The 22,636-nt window shown below is 64.0% G+C and overlaps 1 protein-coding gene across 5 annotated transcripts; it reads left to right on the top strand.

Annotated features, from left to right (window-relative positions):
• The first annotated feature begins 11,275 nt into the window (after positions 1-11,275).
• On the top strand, positions 11,276-22,400 carry FBXL16 (F-box and leucine rich repeat protein 16). Of its 5 annotated transcripts, XM_032845942.1 has the most exons (8): positions 11,276-11,608; positions 15,051-15,174; positions 15,285-15,394; positions 18,092-18,750; positions 19,368-19,876; positions 20,251-20,335; positions 20,698-20,761; positions 20,967-22,400. In XM_032845942.1, exons 4-8 carry the CDS (start codon positions 18,106-18,108, stop codon positions 21,113-21,115), a joined length of 1,452 nt encoding a protein of 483 aa, XP_032701833.1. In that variant the 5' UTR covers positions 11,276-11,608; positions 15,051-15,174; positions 15,285-15,394; positions 18,092-18,105; the 3' UTR covers positions 21,116-22,400. The 5 variants fall into 5 exon arrangements, with proteins under 5 accessions (XP_032701833.1, XP_032701831.1, XP_032701830.1 ...); XM_032845940.1 differs by lacking the exon at positions 15,285-15,394 and having other exon boundaries at positions 15,079-15,174; XM_032845939.1 differs by lacking the exon at positions 15,285-15,394.
• Positions 22,401-22,636: the final 236 nt, after the last annotated feature.

Here is a 22,636-nt window from a genome sequence, read left to right as displayed (position 1 = left end):
CGCGTCCCCGCGCAGGGAGACGCGACACGGCCGCCGACCTCCGAGAGGGCTACACGCGCCAGGGAAACGGGGTGCTGCGGCTGAAGGGGGTTCCCGCGGGCCCCGCGCTGGCGGCCGTGGAGCTCGGGGCGGCGCGTGTCCGCCCACCGGCACAGCCCGAAGGCCAGTCCCCCGGCTCCCCCTCCCCGCAGCCGAAGACTGGGTCCGCGCGCGGGGCGTGGAGGGGGCGCGGGGGTCTGAGGGAGGGGGCGCTCCGCCGAGACGCGGGGCCGACCGGGGCCAGAGCGAGCTGGCCGGGGCCGACGGGGGCCGGAGCGCGGTGACCGGGGCTGGAGCGGGCTGGGGCTGGCTCTCTGTGGGTGTGGCGGGAGGGGAGCTGGCCCACACACAGGGGTGCCAGAAAGGGCCCCAAGAGGGGGAGTCCACCTTCCTTCTCCAAACAGTGACCCAAAACCTGAGATCCGAGAGGTGGCCTGGCAAAGCCTGCGGTGGGAGAGCGAGGTGGGGGGGACAGAGCCTGGGTGGGGTGGTAGGGCCGGACTCCCTCCTCATCCCACCCCGAGGCCGGGCATCTCAGGACTGTGATGGAATTGTACCCATCCACGGCTCTGGTCAGGGGCCTGGGCGTCAACCCTCACCCCCAACTACACACGGTCCCACAGGCCTGCCTGTACTTGGCCCCAGCTGCCACCAGTCCCAAAAGACAGGTGTCCCTGGGTGGCAGGGAACCCCAGTGCCCTGCTCCCAAGATCTGGGCACTGGGGAGATGGGGTGGCCCCACCTGGCTCACAGCATCCTGTCTCCTTTGGGTCTTTCATTCCTTGCATTATTGCCAGTGCCTAGAGCCGGCACCAAATAAAAGCTTGTTGGCCAAATGAACACACCTAACCCGACTCCTCCGTGCACACCCCACAACACCCGTGTTCCCGTCCCACGCTCTGCTCCTCTGCCTTAGGGGAACTGGGCAGCTGGCTGTGTACCCATGTGAGTGTACGTGCCCGGGAGTGCCCCACGGGCCAGGTCCCGTAGCCCATGGCCCCCACACACATGCTCACCTGCACCATTTCCATCTGGCCCCTTCCTCCAGACAGGAACAAAGCCCCTGACCCAGGACTTGGTGCTTCTCTGGCCCTGTTAGCCACACCCACAACTGCCCTTGCTGCATTTCTGCACTTTCTCCGAGGGGGTGAGTGCACTGGAGGCTCAGGCACTTCCTAGGGCAGGTGCGTAGAGACCGCAGTCCAACCAAGAGCTTACCCCATAGCAGCTGCCCCTCGATTTCTTAGACAGGTGGTCTGAAGGGTGGTCCACAGTGGCCCCTGGTGTGGCCAGGAGCCTCCTTCCAATGAAAGGATGTGCAGAGCTGACCAGAAAGGACAGACACCAACGGTGAGGGGCTGCTTAGCCCTAGAGAGGAAGCCATCCTTGGCGCCTGTCTGGACAGTACAAAAACCTCCGGACAGGAGGAGGAGGACCAGGAGCATACCCTCCTCTCCTCCTCCTCCTCTGATCTTTGCTAAGTCAGTCTTTGGCGAGGGGAAGGGGGCAGACAGGGAGGTAACTGTCTGCAGTGCAGGGAGGAGGTCCAGGCTGGAGATCAACATGTGGGATCATCAGCATCCTGACAGTTTTTAAAGCCACAAGGCAGGTCCAGCTCTCCAGTGCGGGAATAGTAACAGAAGAGGTCCAGTGCCTGAGCACGGAGCACCCCTGGTTGGGGGTTTGGGAAGAAGGGAGCAGCAGAGAACCTCAAGAGGGGCAGGTGGGCAGAAACCCACAGGAGCCTACCTCCCCCACCCATAATCGTCAGCCAAATCTGGAGGAAGGGGCCCTGCCTCAGTTCCTGCCCAACAGACGACACAGCCTCTGGCCTCCACCTTCACCGTCAGGCCCGTCCTCAGTGTAGACTGGCAGGGAAGGACGGGAAGCTGCTTCCTGGGCTCAGCCCATGAGCCTACACAAACACACACACCCACAACCTGAGCTTTGGCTCTCTTGGGAACTGTGGGGTTGGGGTGAACAGAGTCCGCTTGTCTCCAGTCTAGGAGCCCCTGAGCAACCCCAACCCCAGGGCCACTCAGCCTCAGGGCCCTGGGCTTTGTCCCAAAGCGCACTGGCCTTTTGTGTGGCTGGGGCCGAGGAAGAAGGCGGAGCCAGCGACAACAGGACCAGTGGCATAATGGTCCTTAGAGACCCCCTGTGAGCCCCTGCGCTCCAGCAATGAGCAACAAGCCTGACTCTACAGAGATGCCCTGCACGGACGCCTGGAGGGGCCCATCTGTCCCCGAGGGTGGGACGGGGCCAGGGCCAGGAACAGGGGACTGCAACGAGAAGTCCAGCCCGCGGCCGGGCTGCACCCCCTTCCCTCACAGGCCGGGAGTGGTGTCTGCCACCTGCCCCCACTAAGGGACCCCGCCGCCTTAGACCTTGGTTACTTTCCCCACCCCCACAGCTCCTGGCGACGAAGGTAGGAGCGGCCGAGCGGAGGCTCACGCGGAGAGGAGGGTCCCCGCTTCCCCACAAGCCAAGCAGCAGCTCCTCCCCAAGGCGCAGGCCTGGGCCGCTCTCCCACTCACTAGCTGGTTAGCCTTAGACAAGGCGCTCTGCCCTGAGCCTCAGTGTCCTACTCCGAAGGCGGAATTGGAGCAGCCCGCAGGGCGGTGGGGGGGTGGCTCGGACGAGGGCCAGCTCAGGCACGGGACACCACCCACGCTGGCTAAGGAAATCCGTGTTCTTACTCTCATCACTCTCCCCTCCCAAGCAGCCGGTGCCACCGGGAGGCAGCCCCCCAGCCCCCCTTGACCAGGCCCTCCTCAGTGCCCTGCTTCCAGGCCCCTCCGTCCAGGGCCACCTCCCGGGTGGAGGTGGCTGGTGTGGGCAGCCCCATAGGCACGGCTGAATTCCTGGATATGAGGCGCATAGCCCAGCCAGGCCTCACTGAGGTGGCTCCAGCCCACGGAGAGGAAGGGGCCCAGACGGTGCCGTGCAGCAGGGTGTGAGTGGAGGCCCGCATCCGGCCTCCAGCCTCCCCCACCGGGTACAGCGGCAGGGTCTGTCCTCCGTAACAGACTCCTGCAGCTCTGTGTCGTGGGCAACCCCGCGGATAGTTCCACTGATCACCGTGGGGAGACACGCTGGCCAGCGGCATGCAGGGGAGGGCGGGCCCCAGACTCCCCCCACGGCTAAGATTCGCTGGGGCAGGCGGCCAGCGAGCAGGAGCTCAGGGTCACTGCAGGGCCTGCAGGCACCTGGCATGAAGGGGACATGGTGAGGGTAGGTCCTGCCCTCTCCTGGACCACCCTAGGCCTCCCCCCCACTGGAGGCAGGAAGGACAAGACAGGCCACCAGACCCTCCCCTCGGCGCCTGATGGCACCTGGGGACCCAAGAAAGCATGTTGGTGACATGTGCACATTGACGCATCCACAGACATGGGTCTAGGGGCTGTGCCCCACATGCGGGCACAACTTACGCACAGGCCGAGGTTGTCCAGGGGCACGCTTTGATGCACCCACCTTAACAGGTGCGCACCAGCGTGCGGAAACCCCTGTGGCTTCCCAGAGCTGCCGCCTTGGGCCCAAAGACACTAGCCCAACCTGGGTGGGTGGCAGGATGCTATCGTGAACCTTGGGGTCTCTGGTCTGGGGCCAGAGGCAGAACAGAAAGACCCCCATCCCCTGTGGGGTCAGGCTCCACGTTCTACAGGAAAGTAAAGAGCTGGGCCTGGTGCCCTACAGGGAGGCAAGGCAGCGTCTCCATGTGACCAGGCACCCGCTGGACTTCTGTTGTGTTGGACTGGCTGGACCAAGGAGCCCCCGACAGCTCCGGCTGGATGCTTTGATTCTGTCCCCTCATTCCCTCTTCCCAGCCCTCGAAGACCGAGAGTCTGGCCAGCCCTTTCCTAAGCGGAGTCCTGAGGGACTGCCCGCCCCTCTCTGTCTGTCCGACCTGTCCTCACTGGCTGTGTCACCTCTAGCAGCCCGCTTCACTCTCGTGCCTCAGTTTCTCCCTCTGTCCAGTGCGGAAGACGGCGCGTCCCCACCCCCACCATCCGTCACCATCAGTACCAAGCGCGCGGGCGTGCGGAGGCGGTCGTGGACACCTGTCCTCACGCACCTCGAGAACGGAAGGAGGCCGCGCGGCCGCTGTCTGGGTGCGGCGTGGCCTGGAGCAAGAGGGCCGGCCAGGGTCGGGCGCAGCGCCCCGGCCGGGTACAGCCCCTGAGCCACGACCTCCGAACGGGCCACGGACGGCGACCGCACGCTGCCCGGCGCCTGGGTCAGGCCGCTGGGCGCAGGGCAGGAGGCGCTGAGGAGGCGGCTCGCGACCTCCGCCGGCGCGGCCCCCTCGCCCCCAACCTCCCCCGAAGCCAGCGGCGGCCGCGTCCACCTGGTTCTCGGACCCCGGGGCGCCGGAGGGGCAGAGGCGGCCTCGCCGGGCTTCGTACCTGCCGCCCCAGCTGCAGCGCTCCTCGGAGGAGCGGCCGCCGGCGCCCGGGAGCCCCGAGCCCAGCGCGCCCCGAGCCCAGCGCGCCCCGAGCCCAGCGGGGCGGGGCAGCGGTCGAGGCGGCCAATGGCGCAGGAACTTTCCGCCAATCGCAGAGGCGCTCGTGGGGGCGCGCGGCCGAGCCTCGGCCCGCGGGGCGCGGGGGAGAGCAGCAGGGGCCGCGTCGCCTTCTCGCCCGCCCCCTCCTGCCGCCGTAGCGCCCTCGTCCTCCAGACCCCCGCGCGCTGGGGCGGGAGTAACGCCCACTGAGACCTCGCTGCGGGGTGGGAGGAAGAGAGGCTCCTCTCGGGTGGCCCTTTCCAAGAGTGGGCCCCGGGCTTTCAGTCCCCAGCCTGCCCCGGCCGGGCTCTGCCGGCTCGTCCCAAGAGATGGCACCGTACCCTGGGGAAGAGGGGCCAGAGGCTGGGCCCCCGTGGGCAGCACGGAAAGGCAGGAGCCAGAGGACCTCCCCGAGCCCCAGAAGGAGGCGCCCAGCAGGTCCAGACAAGCTGAGTGGGTGGCAGCCCCGAGATCTCCTGGTAGCAAGGACTTCCCTGGGGGGAGAGTGTGGGGGACCAGATAGCCAGGTAGGGACTGGGGAGAATCCAGGCAGAGGAGAGGGGCAGACTGCCTTGGCAAAGGCCAGGAACAGGGCGAAAACCTGGGGCCAGATCACGGAGGCCCCAGGCACAAAGCCCAGAGTCCAACCGCTGCTGGAACCCTTGGGCTCACTGAGAGCTTTAACCAAGGTCTGCAGGGAAAGGCGCAGACTTGCCGCCACCTGTGGGTGCGGACCCTCCACCCCACCATCACCCTACCCCAGCCCTGCAGCTACTCCTGAGCCTGAGGGCATGGCTGACAGGTGCGGGAGGTGGCCCCAGAGGGAAGCACAAGACACCCGCAGGCTACAAGAGACCCCTTGCTCTGGGCAAGGAGAGTGAGAAGCAGCCAAAATGCCAAGTGCAGCCTCAGTGTCCGTGAACATCTGGAGAAACAAAATGTGGTCTGTCCAACAGAGGACTATGAGTCTGCCTTAAAGAGGGAGGCGCTCTGGGGACACCTGGCTGGCTCAGTCCCTTAAGCATCTGCCCGGGGTCCTGGTCTAGCCCCACGTTGGGTTCCTGGCTCAGCAGGGAGCCTGCTTCTCCCTCTTCCTGCCGCTCCCCCCGCTTGACCCTCTTTTTCTCTCTCTCTCTGGCAAATCAATACCTATTTTTTAAAGATTTTATTTATTTATTTATTTAATAGAGAGAGAGAGATCACAAGTAGGCAGAGAGGCAGGCAGAGAGAGAGGGAGGAAGCAGGCTCCCTGCTAAGCAGAGAGCCCAATGCGGGGCTCGATCCCAGGACCCCGAGATCATGACCTGAGCCGAAGGCAGAGGCTTAACCTGCTGAGCCACCCAGGCACCCCAATAAATAAAATATTTTAAGAAATAAAAATAAAAAATCTGGGGGCACCTGGTTGGCTCAGTTGGTTAAGGGTCTTCCTTTAGCTCAGGTCGTGATCTCAGGGTCCTGGGATCGAGCCCCACGTCCCAGGCTCCCCACTCAGCGGGAAGTCTGCTTCTCCCTCTCCTTCTGCGTCTCTCCCTATCTCGTGCTCTCCCTTGTGTGTAAATAAAATCTAAAAAAGAAAATAAAACTATAAAAAAAAAGATTCAGACTCCTGGTACAGCCCAGATGAACTTTGAGGGCGTTATGCTGAGTGCCATCAGCCAGACACAAAAGGACAAACACCATATGATTCCACTTCTGTGAGGCCCCGGGAGTCGTCAAGTTCACAGAGACAGAGGGTAGGTGGTGGGTGCCAGGGGCTGGGGCACGGGGGTGGGGAGAGGGTGTGTGATGGAGACAGAGCTTCAGGTGGAAAGGTGGAAGGAGGGGCTGTCTGCACAGCGATGGGAATGTGCCAAACACTACTCAACCGCTACCTTAATTAAAAATGGTGAGGGGGCGCCTGGGTGGCTCCGTGGGTTAGAGCCTCGCCTTTGGCTCAGGTCATGATCTCAGGGTCCTGGGATCGCGCCCCGAATCCGGCTCTCTGCTCAGTGGGGAGCCTGCTTCCTCCTCTCTCTCTCTCTGCCTCTCTGCCTACTTGTGATCTCTGTCTGTCAAATAAATAAATAAAATCTTAAAAAAAAAAAGAAATATATATTTAAAAATGGTGAGGATGTCCATTTTACTCAAGTAAAAATGCAAGAGGTAGACAGGGCCTGTGCTGGGCACGTAGAAGGTCAAAGAGGTGGCAGGAGGAGGAAAGAGGGCACTCGGTGGGCACCACAGCTGCCTGGGCTGAGAGGCACACGTCCCTTTCCCACTTCTGCGCAGGCTCTGGGACGAGCCCCTGCCCGGTCTCAGAGATGGTGGGTTCCAGGCGCCCTCTGGTGGCAGTGCGACGACACAGCTGCCGACCCAGCCGGCGGGCCTAGGGCCCCTGGCTCCCCACCTGCCAGCTCCAGCACTCCCCACCCCGAGAATGCGTCAGTGCCTGCCGTGCAAGGGAAGGGCTCCTGGCCAGTGGCCTGGTCCAGAAGGAGCACACACACTGCCCCAACCCATCTCCTCAACACCAGGTTTCCCCTGCCCAGGCCTACTGCCCAGGGCCCAACTGTCAGCCGCAGAAAACCTGGATGGGGCCACCTGTCTTCACAGGTGCTGCCCCCCACCAGCAAAGCCTTGGGAAAGGGAGCCAAGCAGGCCACGCCTGCTCTGGATCAGCAGTGATCAGACGCACTGCAGGTGCTCAGCAAACACACAGGCAAGGAGTGTGTGCACCCGTGAGTGAATGGGGGGATGGGTGACATCCCAAATCTCGGGCAGCTCCCCCAGTGTCTATGCTCATTACGGGGCTCCTTCACAGGCCTCCAGCTCCAGACCCTTCAGGGTCCTGACCCTCCAAAAGGGGCTCTCTCCTTTCTCACCCAAAACCCAGTTCTTGGCAGGGGCCACCGCTGCTGCTGGGACAGGAAGCGGCATCCCAGCTGGCCCCATACTCCAGCAGGGGGTGACCCCACATGGCAAAAGGCACCTGACAGGAAGCCTGCAGTACTGGGGGCATAAGGAAGGAGCACTCATGACCAAGGCAGGTGCTGGGCTGGTCAAGGACCTGGGGGAGCAACAGGAAAGCGGGGCAGATCCGATGGGTCAGGAGGGCAGGAAGACGTTCCAGGTCGAAGAAACAGAGTGAGAGTCGTGAGAGTCCCAAGGACAGTGTGGAGCCCAGGAGAGACCAGGAACCAGGAGATGGCCTGTGGGAGGATTGCAGGGCCAGCCCTAGGCCCATCAGCCATGGGAGAGCTTGGACTTGGCCTGGAAGGGACAGTGAACAGGGCCGAAAGGGTGAGAAAGCCCAGGGAGAGAAGTCACGGTCTTTCTTGACTTGCATGGGACCCACCTGGGCTCTCATTTCAGCAACAGCAGGGGAGAAGGAAAGGTGTGGCCTGGACAGAGGCCAGCCCTGCCCGAGGCCCCAGCTGAGCCTGTGGCCACCGAGACCCTTGCAGCCAGGACCACCTGAATGTGCCACTCCAGTTGGCCCAGACCAGAGCGCTGCACCCCCCGGGGCAGGGCTGAGGGCTGCAGACAGCAGAGATAGTTCCCTAACTGAATGCCAGGAGGTGCCAGGAGCCTGCCAGTCCCGGGAGAGCCCAGTGATGTGCTCTGATGGCTCCCGCCATGAACACTGGCCTGGGGTACCCCTACGCAGCTTGACCCATGGAGTCCCAGGGGCCAGAGTGACCAGCCTGCGTAGAGACCCCATTAGGGCCACGGCTGTGTCTGCTGAACTGGCTCCCCTTCAGCTGTGCCCCGTTCCCCTGACCTTCACCCTCCGTGGAACCCGGCCTTGCCCACCTATGGAGGCTGTTATCAGGAGACACGTGGCAGCCAGGTTCCTGTCGTGGGGAGGTGTTTTTCCCTTTGACAAGAGGTCCGCCCCCAACACACCTGGCATCTTCTGGAGGATCCAGAAATGCAGCTGCACACTGACTTGCAGCTGAGCTAAAAATAACCGTGGGCTCCAGCCAGGGCCCAGGAAAACATCTCATTGCTAGGAGACCGCCGCTCCTGGGAGACCGCCATTGCTAGGCGACGGGGTTGCCGTGGTGACAGCTGGGCCTGAGTCCTGCTCAACCCTGGCCGCTCCGCCCCTCTGCCCCTGGCAGGTCGGGCCTGGGTCAGGGAGGAGGAAAGGCTGGGAGCAGGAGCCAGCAGCGGGCAGGCAGCGAAGTGGTCCACCCCCTGATGCCCGAGGTCCCCATGGCCGCCCGGGCTTCCCCGTTCTCACTCCTGTGGGTGCCTGTTTGTTCTGGCAGCTGAGCGGTGAGGACAGCTGACCGCCCCCCACCCCAGGCCCCCCTGAACTCCCACCAGGGAGAGTTGCAGTGTCCTGGTCCTGCATCTCCTTAGCAGGATGGGGCACGGTGGGCCGCTTACAATCAGGCATGAGGCTCTCAGCACCTGTGCTGTCCTCGGTGCCTCACTGACCTTCAGGGCCCCCACCTTGGACCCCAGACCTATTTGCCAGGAGGGGAAGTACTTGCCTGAGCCCCCCCCAGCCCCCACAGAAAGGAGGATTTGAGCCAAGCAGGTGGCTCCAGGCCCCCTGTACCCAGAGCCCCCTGGGCAGTGGCTTCAGGACCCTCCTGCGAAGAGGCTTAGGAAGTCCAGGGCCTCTGCCCTGGTCCTGAGGCGCCAGGAGGCCTGACCCCATCATGGGCAGCGCAGCCCCCAAGGTGTCAGCGGCTCCCTCTCTCACCCTCCCGTAACTAAAGAGCTGGAAACCTCCAGCAGTCTGGACCGGGGAGACTCCTCCGTGTCCGGCACCAGGACGAGGAGTGCTTCCGGGAAGGGGTGCTCTGGGGAGGAACGTGGCCCTGGAGGAAAGCCAGTGTTACTCAAGTTCCAGCAAGGGACCCAGCGTCGGCAAAGCTGCGGCCAGCTGCGCAGGAGACTCAGGCTTTGATAGCAGACAGAGCCCCGGGAGCACGGACACCGTGCACCATGGGGAGGAGGTGAGCTGCCCTTCATCGCAGCAGAGAGAGAAGCCCGTGGGCTCAGGGCCAGGTGAAGGAGGTGGGGAAGGGAGCAGAGCCCCAGGTATGTGGGAGGCAAGGCTTTTCTCTGTTCGGATTCTTCCAAGGCGTGGGGTCTCCTCCAGCCTCACTGAGGGCAGCACGTGGGGCCCGGGCCCCTGTTGAGAGGAGGAAGCCCCCGGAAGCTGGAGGTGAAACCTCGCCCTATAGGTCACGCACCGTCCACGCCACGGTCCACACATGTGGAGGCTGAACCGGAGGCCGGCCTGCTAGACCCACACACCAGAAGGGACTGTATGGGTCGGACAACACTGTCCCAGGCACCCCAAAGGTCTTCATGCCTCCCATGCTGACTGCCCCCACCCCTGCTTTGACCGGAGTCCGCACAAGGGCCAGACCGTGAATCAGCCCCAGCCACACCAGAGAGCCGGCTTCACCCCAGCCTCGACGAGCTGGATCCAGCGCCCCAGACGCAGCCAGGCCGGCCCCCCAGCTCCACAAACAGGCTCCACCCTGCGGCTGCCCCCGCCTCGTGCCAGCCCCACTGGGTCCTGTTTCCCACCAGAATGTGCCAACACCAGCTGTTTTCATTTCTCTCAGACACTCTCAAGGGCCTTCCTCAAGGCTCTTTTCCTAGTGCAAAGACCCCTCTCTGCTCTCCCACACCTGATCCCGCCACGGTCTCTGCTCCCAGGAGACCCTGCTATGGGTACCATTAGCCTCCATTCTCCACTCTGAGCCTGTGGGAAGCCTGGCATCTCCAGGGGCCAGGAGGGAGCCCTGCACACCCTTCCTCCACACCCCACCCCAGCCCCTCTCCCCCAGCCTGCTCCCTCCAAAGTGACCACCACCACCGCCTCCAGGGGGTTCCAGAGGGAACTCACCAGCTCAAGAACTCCAAACCTAAAGACCTGTGCACACTCCTTCCTGGATAACCTCACCCAGCCTCTCATCCTTGGGGTCTCCTGTCAAGGGTCCTGTCCTCAGGACAGGCATCGCCTCCCCAGAAGCACCACTCCCCGGGTGCACTCCTTGGCCTGGTGCCTGGACACGGAGGAGTCTCCCCGGTCCAGCCACACCACCACCACACCACCCTCCCGAGGTCACCATCACGTGGCCCTCTTGAACATTCATCGCACTTGTCACTCTCTGAGATGGTCTGGTGGTGGCTTGTTTCTGGGGTTTGCGGGGGGCTGGGCACTGAGGGGTCTCTGGGCCCGGCAGCCAGCAGGTGCGCCGAGATTTGAGGGCCGTCAAGGCCGCCGGCTATGCTCCCCTCCGCTAAGCAGGAAGGGCTCGGAGGGCGAGGGTTGGACCACCCTCGCCCCCGCAGGTGGCATCCAAGGGTCGGGACGCGCGGCTCCGGCCCCACAAGACCGCGCACTCCGGGGCGAATCGCCAGCGCCAAAGAGCTCGAGTCCTCTCCCCGCGCAGGATTCCGGGACCCCACTTCGCGCAGGCAGGGCTCTCCGCCGGCCACCCCTCCGGCCGCGCGCCCTGCCCGCCCCGCCCCGCCCCGCCGAGCGCGCGGGTTTGTTGTTGTGCGAGCGCCCGCGGCGGAGGGGTGGGGGCGCTGCCGGGCCGGCGCGTGCCCGTGGGCGCCGCGGCGGGAGCGCGCGGCGCGCGCGGCAGGGCGCGGCGGGCGGGGCGGGGCTCGGCATCCTCGGCTCCCCGGCCCGGGCTCGCCAACCGGATTGGCTCCCGGCGCCGGGAGCGCGCGAGGGCGCGGCGCGTAGAGCCGGGCGGGGGGCGCGCGCGGCGCCGCCGGCGGCCGCGGAGGAGCGCAGGGAGGAGGGCGAGGGGAGGGAGGAGGCGCCCGCCCCGGCTCCCTGCAAAGCGGCCTTATTTATCTGGGCACTGCCTCAGCCTCCCCGGTGGGAGGCTCGGGGCAGCCGATCCTCTCCCACCGGGGAGCTCCTCTCCGGGCGCGGCCGAGGGGGCCGGCCAGGCCGGGGCGCGGGGCGCGGCAGGGCCCTGCCGGCCAGGCCAGCACCTCGGCCGCCTCCCCGCTTCGCCAGCGCCCATGCCTGGCTCCCCATGACGAGAAGACGCCCGGCGGACGGCGTGGCATGAGCCAGGTGCCCGGGCCGAGGTAAGGTGTGTGCACCGGGCCAGGTTGCGGGGCGGGGAAGGGGCCAGGACACGCCATCGCGGCGGCCACAATGAGGATTGGGGAGGGGGCTTCGGAGAGGGCTGCCACCACCCCCGGGGGCCTCACATCGGCGCAGCCCCTTCCCAGGCCGAGGCCCCTGGGCCTCTGGCCCTGACAGGCCCTCCCACAGATCCCGATCCCAGCACCGCCTGGTCGAAGCATGGTCCCCCCAGTAACTGGACCAGGGCTGTGGGCCGGCGCCCGCTGACCACAGCCCTGGTGTAGCAGCATTGCAGGCCCCCAGCCCACCAGGCTGGCTGAGGTCCTGGACTTCCTTCGTGCTCTGAGCTCCCCTCCCCAGCACCATGAGCCCCTGGACCTATGAGACAGGTGTTAGATGCAGTTACACTCCAGGACAAGGCATGTGGATGCGTGGCTGGGGGCTCTCTGCCCTGGACACCTGGGCCAGTGGGGAGCTGGCCATGTGCCTGGTTCTGGAGGGGTCGGGCCTTGGCCAAGGTTGGAGGGCCTCAGAAGGGAAACTGGGCACCCTGAGGCTTGCTGGGGAGGGGTCTGGCCTCCTGGGATTTGGAGGGAAGAGAGCCCCCACCCATCGCCCCAAGAGGGAAGAAGGCCTAGCTGTTGGAGCCTCAGGGAGCCCAGGGCCCAGTGGTCAATCCTCTAGCCCCTCCCGGCCTCTGCACAGGAACCCTTCCCTCCAAAGAGAGAGCAGATGGTGGATACCGCTTCACCTGCCCACTCGGTCAGTCCCCTACCGCTACCCGCCACCTCCCAGGCCCCTTCTTTCAGCCAACCCCTTTGAGCAAAGGTCTGGGTGGGACCCTGGGAGGGCCAAGGCCTGATGGAGACTTGCTGGCCTGGTAGGAGGTGGACCTAGGGCTGGACCGGGAGCTGTGGGGAGAAGGGAGATCCATAACCTGGGCAGTGCAGGCGGCCTGTTCAGATCCCAGGGGACCCCGGGACTCAGCTGTCCACCGTCTCCACTCATCCTCTGCCACCTCTTCCTTGGGCCAGGCAGGCCTCTCAGCACCTGTCATGCTGGGCAGGCCCCCTGGACAGGCGCCCCTCCAGCTCCTGTCCACTTCTGGAGCACTACAGTGAGTCCTCTCTCCCAGTGCAGTGAGAAAACAAGCAGCCCTGAGGGCAGGGGACCTGGGGCCCTCAAGGCTACCAGCCTGGGCCTGGGAAGCCTGTGCCGCTGAGACCCAGGGAGACTCACCCCAAGGTGGGGCACTGCTCGGTGGCCTGCAGCCCCATCTTGTCACATGTGGGTGCTCATTGCTTTGTCTCGGGGGAAGAGTGGAGGTGGCAGTGAAGGAAGGCTCCGTGGGCTAAGTGGGTGGTTCAGCACCTTCCCCACCACTGACGAGGAGGAGCCCCAGCCAGACCAGCCAGAGGGTGGGCTTGGGCCACACAGCCACACTTGGCTGGGAAGAGGGGAAGGGTTCGAGGCAGCAACTCAAAGAAGCAGGCACTAGATGCCCCTAGCCTAGGCACTGGTGGGGGGTGGCTCAGATCCTTCAGAGGAGAAAAGCCAAGGTGAGGCTTGGAGCCCAAGCCCATTCCCCAAAATGCCCAGTCCCACGTGGCTGAGCTGTCCTGAGCATGACCACAGGACTTGATCTGATGAAGTGCCAATCCTGATCTCTTTGGAGGCTATGTGCTCACTTCCTGGAGCCCCTGGTGCACGGGTGGGGCAGCTTGCACCCCAGAAGCATCTCTGTGCTGGGGGCGGGAAGGGAGCATTTTGCTGGCTCATGTGCAAAGTGGCAGGGATGTGAATGTGCCTGAGTCACGGGGCTTGTCATGGAGTTCGTCAGCCCGCGCTGTGTCCCCAGTCCCAAGCTACCCTGGTTGTCACCCCCATCCCTGGGGCTGTCACCACACATCAACCTGATGTGAATTTCTCAGGCTGCCCATGCTCTGCCCAGCCGCACGGCCCTCAGTGGGCAGGGAGAAATGGTCAGTGCAGGTCCTGCTGGGGCCAGACCCCTCCAGCACTCTGGGAAGCCTTTGTCAGACAGAGCATAAGAGATGAAGGCAGAGATCTCTGAGTTGGAAGCCATGAGGAGTTGGGGGTTTCCTAGGCATGAGCAGTACAAAAAGAGGGTGTTCTGGGGGTGGGCATGCATCTTGCAGCCTCTGGAGTGAGAGCAGGGGCACAACAGAGACAGTGCTGGGAAAGACCAGCAGCCCAAGGTCCCAGGCTGGGAGGACCCAGGGGACTGAACAAGTAGAACAGGGCACAGAAAGGAGGGAAGGGCCTAGCGTTGCCCTCTGCACCTCAGTGCCTAGTCTGATCTTTGGGAGTCAGACTGACTGGGGGTTCTAGGATCAAATTCCAGCTCTGTGCAACCTCTGAAATTGTCCCCAACTCTCCCTTTCCCCACTTGTGGTCAGGAAGTGTGTGAGGGGACCAGCAATAGCAGAGTGGCACTGGGAAAAGCAGGGCAGCTCCTCCCTCTCCTCTGGTGGCTCCTGTGCCCTCTTTGGATATGGCCAGATTGTGGCGGATGGGCAGCCAGCCTCCCTACCGTGCAACTCCCGAAGTGGGGACTCAGCCGGAAAGGAGGTATAAGCCATCCTCTTCCCAAGAGTCCGACTACTTGCAAGGCCTACCAGAGACCCCAGCAACCACCCTCACTGTGGACACTGGCCTCTGTCTCAACCAGGATTAACAAACCGAGCTACACCCCCCACCACCACCACCATCCACCTGCCCTCTTCTTAATCTGGCCTGTCCTCCACCGAGCCTCCTGGGCACCTGGCAGCCACAACCCTTTCGGCATGATCCTGGCGACAGCCATTCCTCATTCGTTCATTCAGCAAGCATTAAGAGGCCATTCAGCTGCGGTGCTGCCTGTCTTCAAGAAGTCCCCAGCCAAGGGAAGAGACAGATGGGTTGACAGTAATGACTGAGACCCTGGAGATGCTTTTTCAGTGCTGGGGAGTCCCCCAGTGGGAGACAGGGGTGGCAATCACACTGAGGGGTGGAGGATAAGGAGCTGGCAGGTGAAGAAGCAGGGAGGCCTCCTGAGCAAACAGGGGGACCAGCATGTGCCCAGGCAAAGAGGGAGAGGGGAGCAGGAATACAGAACAGGGGTCTGGCTGGGCTGTAGGTTCAAGGCTGGTGAGGAGCCAGAGGTGAAGGAAGCTGTAACATCGACATGCTAGGGCTCGGGGCCCTGTGACTTGATGGCAAAAGAGGCAGCTCCTTTCAGAGCCTCAGCATTGACATCTGCAGACTGTCAGCTTGGAAGCCACCAAGTTCTGGAGTCCTCCCAGGAGACTTGAGCCCCCGCAGCCTATCCCAGGAGGACCTCCTCCAGAATTCCGCTCCACACGGAGGCACAACACACCCGGGGCTGAGGCTGAGAATAGTGCAAGTTTGGCCATCTTTTTAAAACGCCTCTTTTCCTAGCGTTAGCTCCTGGTGCTTATTTCTAAAGGAGGAGGCAGTCCACATCAGATTGGCAGCTGACCCTACCCCATCCTAACGAGAAACTCCAGGCAGGTCTTCTGAGCCTCACTGCGTGCAGTAGCAGGTACCAAAAGGGTCGGGGTCTCACAGCCCATCTGCCTGGGTGGGTGGGACTAGACAGAGGAGCACATGTTCCAGCGCCGCCCCCCCACCAAGGGACCTCTTGTCTGACAGAAGGACCCATCGCTGACCACAAGCTCAGTTCTCTCCTAAAGCTCTGACCCCTGGACCAAGATGTGGCTGTTTCCAGTTTTGAACCACGGAGCAAGGGATTCTCAGGCTGGGTCGGTGAGGCTGGGGTGTGCCGCGGGAGCCGGGCAGGACCATGGACAAGGTCGGGGAGCAGCAGGGCTGCCTCCAGGAAGAGGCAGTTCCAATCCGGGGCACAGCAGAAGGGCTGACGGGCTGGCAGGGCAGGGCCTGGCGGCCAGGATGTGGGTGTGGGATAAAGGGCAGCCAGGCCTCGGACACCTCCCCCCCTTCCCCCGGCTGAGGCCATCCCCCGCCTGGCCCCTCCCTCCCGCGGGCGCTCTCCGCCGGCCGGCTTGTTTTCACCAGCTCCACCCTGAGGCCTGAAGAGTGGGGATGGGACTGTGGGCGTGTGCAAATGTGAGCTCCGGTGGGGTGCGGGTAAAGAGCCCCGCAGACGCCCGGGGCATCCACGTGCATCCCGCCCCCCACCACCAACGCGAGCACTCCACGTGCACACCCGTGGCTGGGAGCATCTTTAACCTAAATCGGCACTGCTCCGAAGTTATTTCTCCCCTGGTGCCACCTCCGCCGCCTCCTCCGGATCCTGGCGGAGCGGGCGGCTTCTCGCCCCGCCCCGTCGCCCGCAGGGCCTCTCCCTGCTCGGCTGGGTTTGCCGGGCCCGGCCCCCACCCCACCCCCACCAGCCGCTGTCCGCGGTGGAGCGCGCCCGGGCCTGGCCTCCGAGCACGCGCACGGCGGCTGGAGGGGTGCTGTCCATGGTGCTGCGCTCCGCGGCCGAGCTAGCAGGAAGCGGCAGAGGCTGGGTGGGCGGCGTGCCCCGAGCCCTGAAATCGTGGCACCCCGATCCGGGGACGCAGAAGGTATTCACGCTGGGGCTGCCTCCCTGAGCCCAGCTCAGCCCACAGGAGGGAGTCCACAGGACAGCCTCTCCCCTGCTCCCTGGAGTGGGGACCCGTCGTGGGCTTCCTCCTGTCCCTCCATGAGGCACTGCTGTTCCACCATGGTCTCTTCCTCACGTACTAGTTTTAAGAGATCTGGGGCACCCCTCATGTCAGGCTGCACCCCTATCTGTCACTGTGGGTCACCTGTAACTCCTTGGAGCCCCAGGCTCCCAGTCTGAAAGTGAGGTTAACAGTGGTGCCCCCAACACACACACACACACGCACACCCCTGCCATGAGGCTGGAACACATGATTATCCCAGTGGGTATTCAGAAAACGTTGTTACGAATGTCATGTTTCAGCCAGTGTGAGGCTGCTACTTTCCTGCAGTAAAGGGACAGCCAGAGTGGGGGAGCCTCCCCTAAGGAGAGCTGGCCTGATGTGGATTGCCAGCTTAGGGTCTCATGGCTGCCAGGGCAGGAAGGCCTTTGGACCCAAAGCTGGGTTGGCAGCCCTGAGGGCCCCGTGTTCCAGTAGACTCCTGGTCCCAGCCTAGATCTGCACCCCTCCCCAGATGTGGGATGCCAGCAAGGGTTGAGTCCAGGGCTTGAAGCCAGTGGGGGGCATGGTGCTGGGTAGAGCAGGGCAGGGAAGCCTGCTTCCCTCCCTCCCAGTGGCTCCTGACCCCTTCCCCTAAGGTGGGCCGTGGGGCTCAGAAGCAGCCTCTGTGCCACTTTCCAAACGCTCACTGTGAGCCATGCACTATGCTTAGCTCTTTTCACATGTTGTGCTGTGGGGGTGGGTCATCCCTTCTCGGGCTTCAAAGTAAGGAAAAACAAGGCTTGGAGCAAGGAAGTGGCTCACTGAGGCCACAGAGCCTGGCTGTGTGACCCTGGAGACTGCGCCTGAGCCCCTGGGTGCAGTGCCTTTCCGCTGGATGTCTGGAGTGGGGGTGGGCAGGAGATGATCTGGAATGTGGAGCAGATGGTGGCACGGTGAGGGTCCGGCTGTCCCCCTCTCCAGGGCTGTCTGTGCTCCAAGCCGTCTGCCACCCGTTCACAGCCTCAGAGGCCTGAGAGGGGAGTGGTGGGGGGTGTCCAGTCCCACCTTCTGAGGAACTCTCTACAAATAGGCTTCCAAAGCCAGCTCTGGTTCAAGCCTTGGCTCCGCCACTTATGGTGACCTTGAGCAAATAGTTCATGCTGCTTTGTTTTCTTCATCTGTACAATGGGCACAGTCATCATAACATCACCATCAGTGGGTTGGATGGAGGATTAAAGAGACAGTACATGTCCAAGGCTCACTGTGCTGGCATCATGGTAAAGTCTGCCCTTTCTTTGGGCAGATTATTGGGTAGATCCCATAGCCACCGAGATCCTCAGGGGCTGGTATGTGAGTCTCAGACACGTACTAGAGCCACTCCAGACAGCCATGATGTCACCCCATAGTGGAGGAGCCCGAGACCACCCCAAACCATCTCCTTCAGTTTTGCAGTCCCTGCCCAGTAGAGGTAGGCAGGGCAGGCACTGAGAGTGGGCACTGGAGTAGTAAAGGTGAAGGGGGCAGTCATGAGCGAGTGTCTTTCTATGTCTGTCTCTGCCTGCCTCTCTTTTCTTATCTAAAATGGGAACTGTAGTGCCTATGTGGTCAAAATAGTCTGTGAGAACAGGTGGAGCTCAGCTCACACAGTAGGTGCTCAGGGAATGTCATGGTCATGAACAGCCCTGACTTCCTGTCGCTGCTCACGGTCGGGGAAGGAGTGACTTGGATTCAGATCCTTCCTGTTGGGTGGTTCTGGGAGTGCCATGGGAGGACATTCCCCGGGGACGGGGAGCCCAGCTCTCTTCCCGCAGCGACTCATTACCCCCTCCCGGCCTTTGTCCACAGATTGAGCGAGGAAGATGTCGAGCCCAGGTGTGGACGGCGACCCCAAGCCTCCATGCTTGCCTCGCAACGGCCTGGTGAAGCTGCCAGGCCAGCCCAACGGCCTGGGTGCAGCCAGTATCACCAAGGGCACACCAGCTGCTAAGAACCGCCCCTGCCAGCCCCCTCCCCCACCTACCCTCCCACCACCCAGCCTGGCTTCCCCACTGCCACGGGCTGCCCTGGCTGGGGGCCTATGCCCCCCACCGGGGCTCCCCCTTGGTGGACCAGCCTCAGCCCCTGTTCCCGGGCCCCCAGTGGAGCGGCCACCACTGGCCACAGACGAAAAGATCCTCAATGGCCTCTTCTGGTACTTCTCAGCTTGTGAGAAGTGTGTGCTGGCCCAAGTGTGCAAGGCCTGGCGGCGTGTGCTCTACCAGCCCAAATTCTGGGCAGGCCTCACCCCTGTGCTGCATGCCAAGGAGCTCTACAACGTGCTGCCTAGTGGCGAGAAGGAGTTTGTGAACCTGCAGGGCTTCGCTGCGCGTGGCTTTGAGGGTTTCTGCCTGGTTGGCGTCTCCGACCTGGACATCTGTGAGTTCATCGACAACTATGCCCTCTCTAAGAAGGGTGTCAAGGCCATGAGCCTCAAGCGCTCCACCATCACAGATGCCGGCCTGGAGGTGCGCCCCACTGTTGGCCTGGAAGGGACCGGGATGGTGTGGGCAGGGCCAAGCAGCTGCAACTGAGCTGGTGTGTGTGTGCCTGGGTGTGGGGGGGTGCCCCCAGAGGGAGCTTGGGCATACGAGGAGCAAAGTGGCTGAGGGAAGCGCCGGTGCCCTGAAGACTGTGGCTCTCAGGGGAGGGGAAGCAGGACTAGTTATGCGATTTGGGGGACCCAGTCCAAAATGAAAAATTCAAGTCCCTTGTTCAAAGATGATTAAGAATTTCAAGACAGCCACACCAAAGCAATCAATCGATCCAGTGGGAGGCTCTCCTAAGCTCAGGGCCTATGTGCCTGTGAAACCCTTGGCCCCTGCCCCAGGGCCAGGATTCTAAGCTTCAAATCAGTAACACCAGCTGCTCCCCAGCACCTGCTCTGGTGCAGCCCTGAGCTCCCAGGTCCCCTGTGCTCTGCCTCTTAGAACGGGGCCATGATGGGACAAACCCACCGTAAGGGGCACCTGTCACAGAGCAGCTTGATGCATGTGTTACACACGTCTACATCCGGGAGCCCTGCTTCCTGCCCCCCCAGCGGGCCCGCCCCCCTCACCACACCCTGCCGCCTGCCCGCCTGCAGGTGATGCTGGAGCAGATGCAGGGCGTCGTGCGTCTGGAGCTGTCCGGCTGTAACGACTTCACCGAGGCGGGGCTGTGGTCCAGCCTGAGCGCACGCATCACCTCACTGAGCGTCAGCGACTGCATCAACGTGGCCGACGACGCCATTGCGGCCATCTCGCAGCTGCTGCCCAACCTGGCGGAGCTGAGCTTGCAGGCCTACCACGTGACGGACACGGCGCTGGCCTACTTCACAGCACGCCAGGGCCACAGCACGCACACGCTGCGCCTGCTCTCCTGCTGGGAGATCACCAACCACGGCGTGGTCAACGTGGTGCACAGCCTGCCCAACCTCACGGCGCTCAGCCTCTCTGGCTGCTCCAAGGTCACCGACGACGGCGTGGAGCTCGTGGCCGAAAACCTGCGCAAGCTGCGCAGCCTTGACCTTTCGTGGTGCCCGCGCATCACCGACATGGCGCTGGAGTACGTGGCCTGCGACCTGCACCGCCTGGAGGAGCTGGTGCTGGACAGGTGCGCGCGCGCCCCACCCACGGGACAGGTGGAGGGCACGACCGGGGCGGGGCGGGGCAAGGCCTGCGAGAGCGTCTAAGCAGGGAGCCTAGATTCATGTGCAGAGCTGTAGCTGGAGCGGCGCTACGGAGCCATGGGGCGTGGGTTGACGGGCCAGGCCCTCCGAAGCCCGGGGCCGAGTGCACTGTAACTACCAGGCGCCAGAGTAGGGGCCGGGGCCTGGCGGGGGCCTGGCGGGGTCAGGGCCGTGGCAAGGGAGGGGCTATCATAAACCCTGCAGGGGGGGACGCCCCGGGAAGAGAGGAAGGGCTCGGAAATGACGGGCGGCGCGAGGTGATCTGAAGGCGGGCAGCGCCCCTCTGTCGCCCCCACAGGTGTGTGCGCATCACGGACACTGGCCTCAGCTACTTGTCCACCATGTCGTCCCTCCGCAGCCTCTACCTGCGATGGTGCTGCCAGGTACCGGCCTTCCCCGCCTCCGAAGACTGGGGAGTAGGCAAGGGGAGGTGGGGGACCCGGGCAAAGCCCCCGCCCAGGCAACCCGCCGACCTACTCCCGGCCCCCTCGGATCCCGCGAGGAAGTGTGGGATCCCTCCCCACCCAGCGGGCGACGTAGGCGGGGCTTACGGACTCCCCGCAGACCTCACCGCCACTCCCCAGCTGCCTCCTGGCTCCTCCGGAAGCCGAGAAACCCCCGTTTTGAGCCCCGCCCCCTGCCCCTCCAGCAGCTCCCGGCCTCAAGGCCCAAGGCCTGTCCCCAGCAGTGGGCTCCCCCGCAGGCGCGAGCGGAGCTCCTTAACTCGCCCCGCCCTCCCGCCCAGGTGCAGGACTTCGGGCTGAAGCACCTCCTGGCCATGAGGAGTTTGCGTCTCTTGTCTCTGGCAGGTGAGACCCCCACCACCCCACTACCCCGTCCCCAACTTACCCGACTCCGCCAGCCCTGCCGGGCCCCTCGCGCTGAATCCCACCTGGAGCTCCGTCCCGGGGTCCCAGGGCCAGGTCCGGACGGAGACGCCGGGGGAGCCCCGCCCCCCCGGTGCGCTCGCGGCCCCGCGCGCTCAGACGCCGCCCCGCCTCCCGCCCGCTGCAGGCTGCCCGCTGCTGACCACCACCGGGCTGTCGGGCCTGGTGCAGCTGCAGGAGCTGGAGGAACTGGAGCTGACCAACTGCCCCGGGGCCACCCCCGAGCTCTTCAAGTACTTCTCGCAGCACCTGCCCCGCTGTCTCGTCATCGAGTAGCGCGGGCCTCCCCGCCCCCGGAGCACGAAGCCGCCACGCTCCGGGCGGGGACGCCTTCTCCCGGCCCTGCCCTCGAGGAGCCCTCGCGCCCTCGGCCCAGCGCGGGAGGCAGGGCGAACCCAGTGAAAGCGCCCCCCACCGCGCCCCTCCTGGCCCCGCCCGGGCAAGGGGGGGCGGCGGGCGGGCCCAGCCCCACGCACGCACGCACACTCGGGGACTCTGTGCATGCCCCTCGTGCCCGCACTGCACGCCCGCCCTCCACCGCACCACAGCCGCCTCCATCTTTCGTCGACCCTCTTGGGGGAGAGGCAGGGGTCGGGCTCGGTCCTGGGGGCCGCTTTGAGCTCTCCTGACGGCCCCCCTTACCGCCTTCCCCGCCACACCCCGCTCTGTCTCCCCCGCTGTACCCCCATCTCGGGCAGGGCCCAGAGGGATTGAGGGGAGCTGGGTCCCCCAGGACACAGGGGCCAGAAGAGCCCCAAGGGCTTCCCGCATCTTCCACTGCACCGTGCCTGGAGCCCTCGGAGGGGTTCGAGGGGGAACAGGCCACCGCCAAAGCCATGGCCCGCCAAGGAGCCCAAGTCCCCTCTGCCCTTGCCCCACTTCATGCCAGCCTGACCCAAGAGACCTCCCCTTTTCCTTGCCGCTGTAGGAGGCAGCCCCCTGCTCGCCCCATCCCCACCTGCAGGCCTACAGGTCCTTGGGCCAGGCTAGGGAAGAACTGTGTTTGAGGGAGGGACAGACTGGCTGACGATCTTGCTATAATCAACGTTAACCAAGCCGGCTGTAGCTTACCTCAACCGGGGGGTGGGGGGGGGATATACAACCACCTTGACAGACCACAAGCTGGAGCGACCCTCAGGCCCGGCAGGCCTTGCACGCAGTCCTGATGGACCCCAACCACAGCCCCTGTAGCCAGCCAGGCCCAGCCTCCTCAGTGCCACACTGTATCCCGGGTGGGTCTCTGTCTGGTGGAGGCTGGACAAATGGGCCCCAGCCAAGGCCCAGCCAGCAAGTCCAGTCTTATAAGTGGCCAACACACCCCCAGCACCCAGCGGAGGGAGGGCTCCTTTCTAGCTGCCCCCTCCCCTTCCCAGCTTCCAAAACCTCCGCCTGCCCAGGTGGGCTCTGGCCATGTTCTGTCCAGTTCCAAGACACATGCGAGCCCTGGGGAGACACTGGCACATCTTGGCAATTGCTGAGGAGGGGGCTGGGACCCCTTCCCATCCCAACCTTGAGCCCCAGGAAGTACGGTGCCCACACCCAATCTTGGGACAACCCCCCCCCCCCCCCCCCCCCCCCCCCCCGCCGCCAATCTGGTTGGAAGAAAGTAACCAGTTTCCAGAGAGCCAGAGAGTGAGAGAGAGAGAGAGAGAGCGAGAGCGAGAGCGTGAGAGCGAGAGATGCTGTTGAAGCAGAGAAAGAGTTCAACAGCCCAAAGATTTCCCTGTCCTGGAGCGCCCTCGGGAGGCTCCGGGGCTGAGGTGGTCAGGAGCCAGTTTCTTCAGCCCCTCCTCCGCA

This window comes from Lontra canadensis, unplaced genomic scaffold (genome assembly GCF_010015895.1).
Source record: "Lontra canadensis isolate GAN:19392208 unplaced genomic scaffold, GSC_riverotter_1.0 scaffold171, whole genome shotgun sequence".
NCBI classification, from domain to species: domain Eukaryota; kingdom Metazoa; phylum Chordata; class Mammalia; order Carnivora; family Mustelidae; genus Lontra; species Lontra canadensis.
Note: the sequence above shows the minus strand (reverse complement) of the source record. Positions and strands in the feature narration are given on the sequence as shown.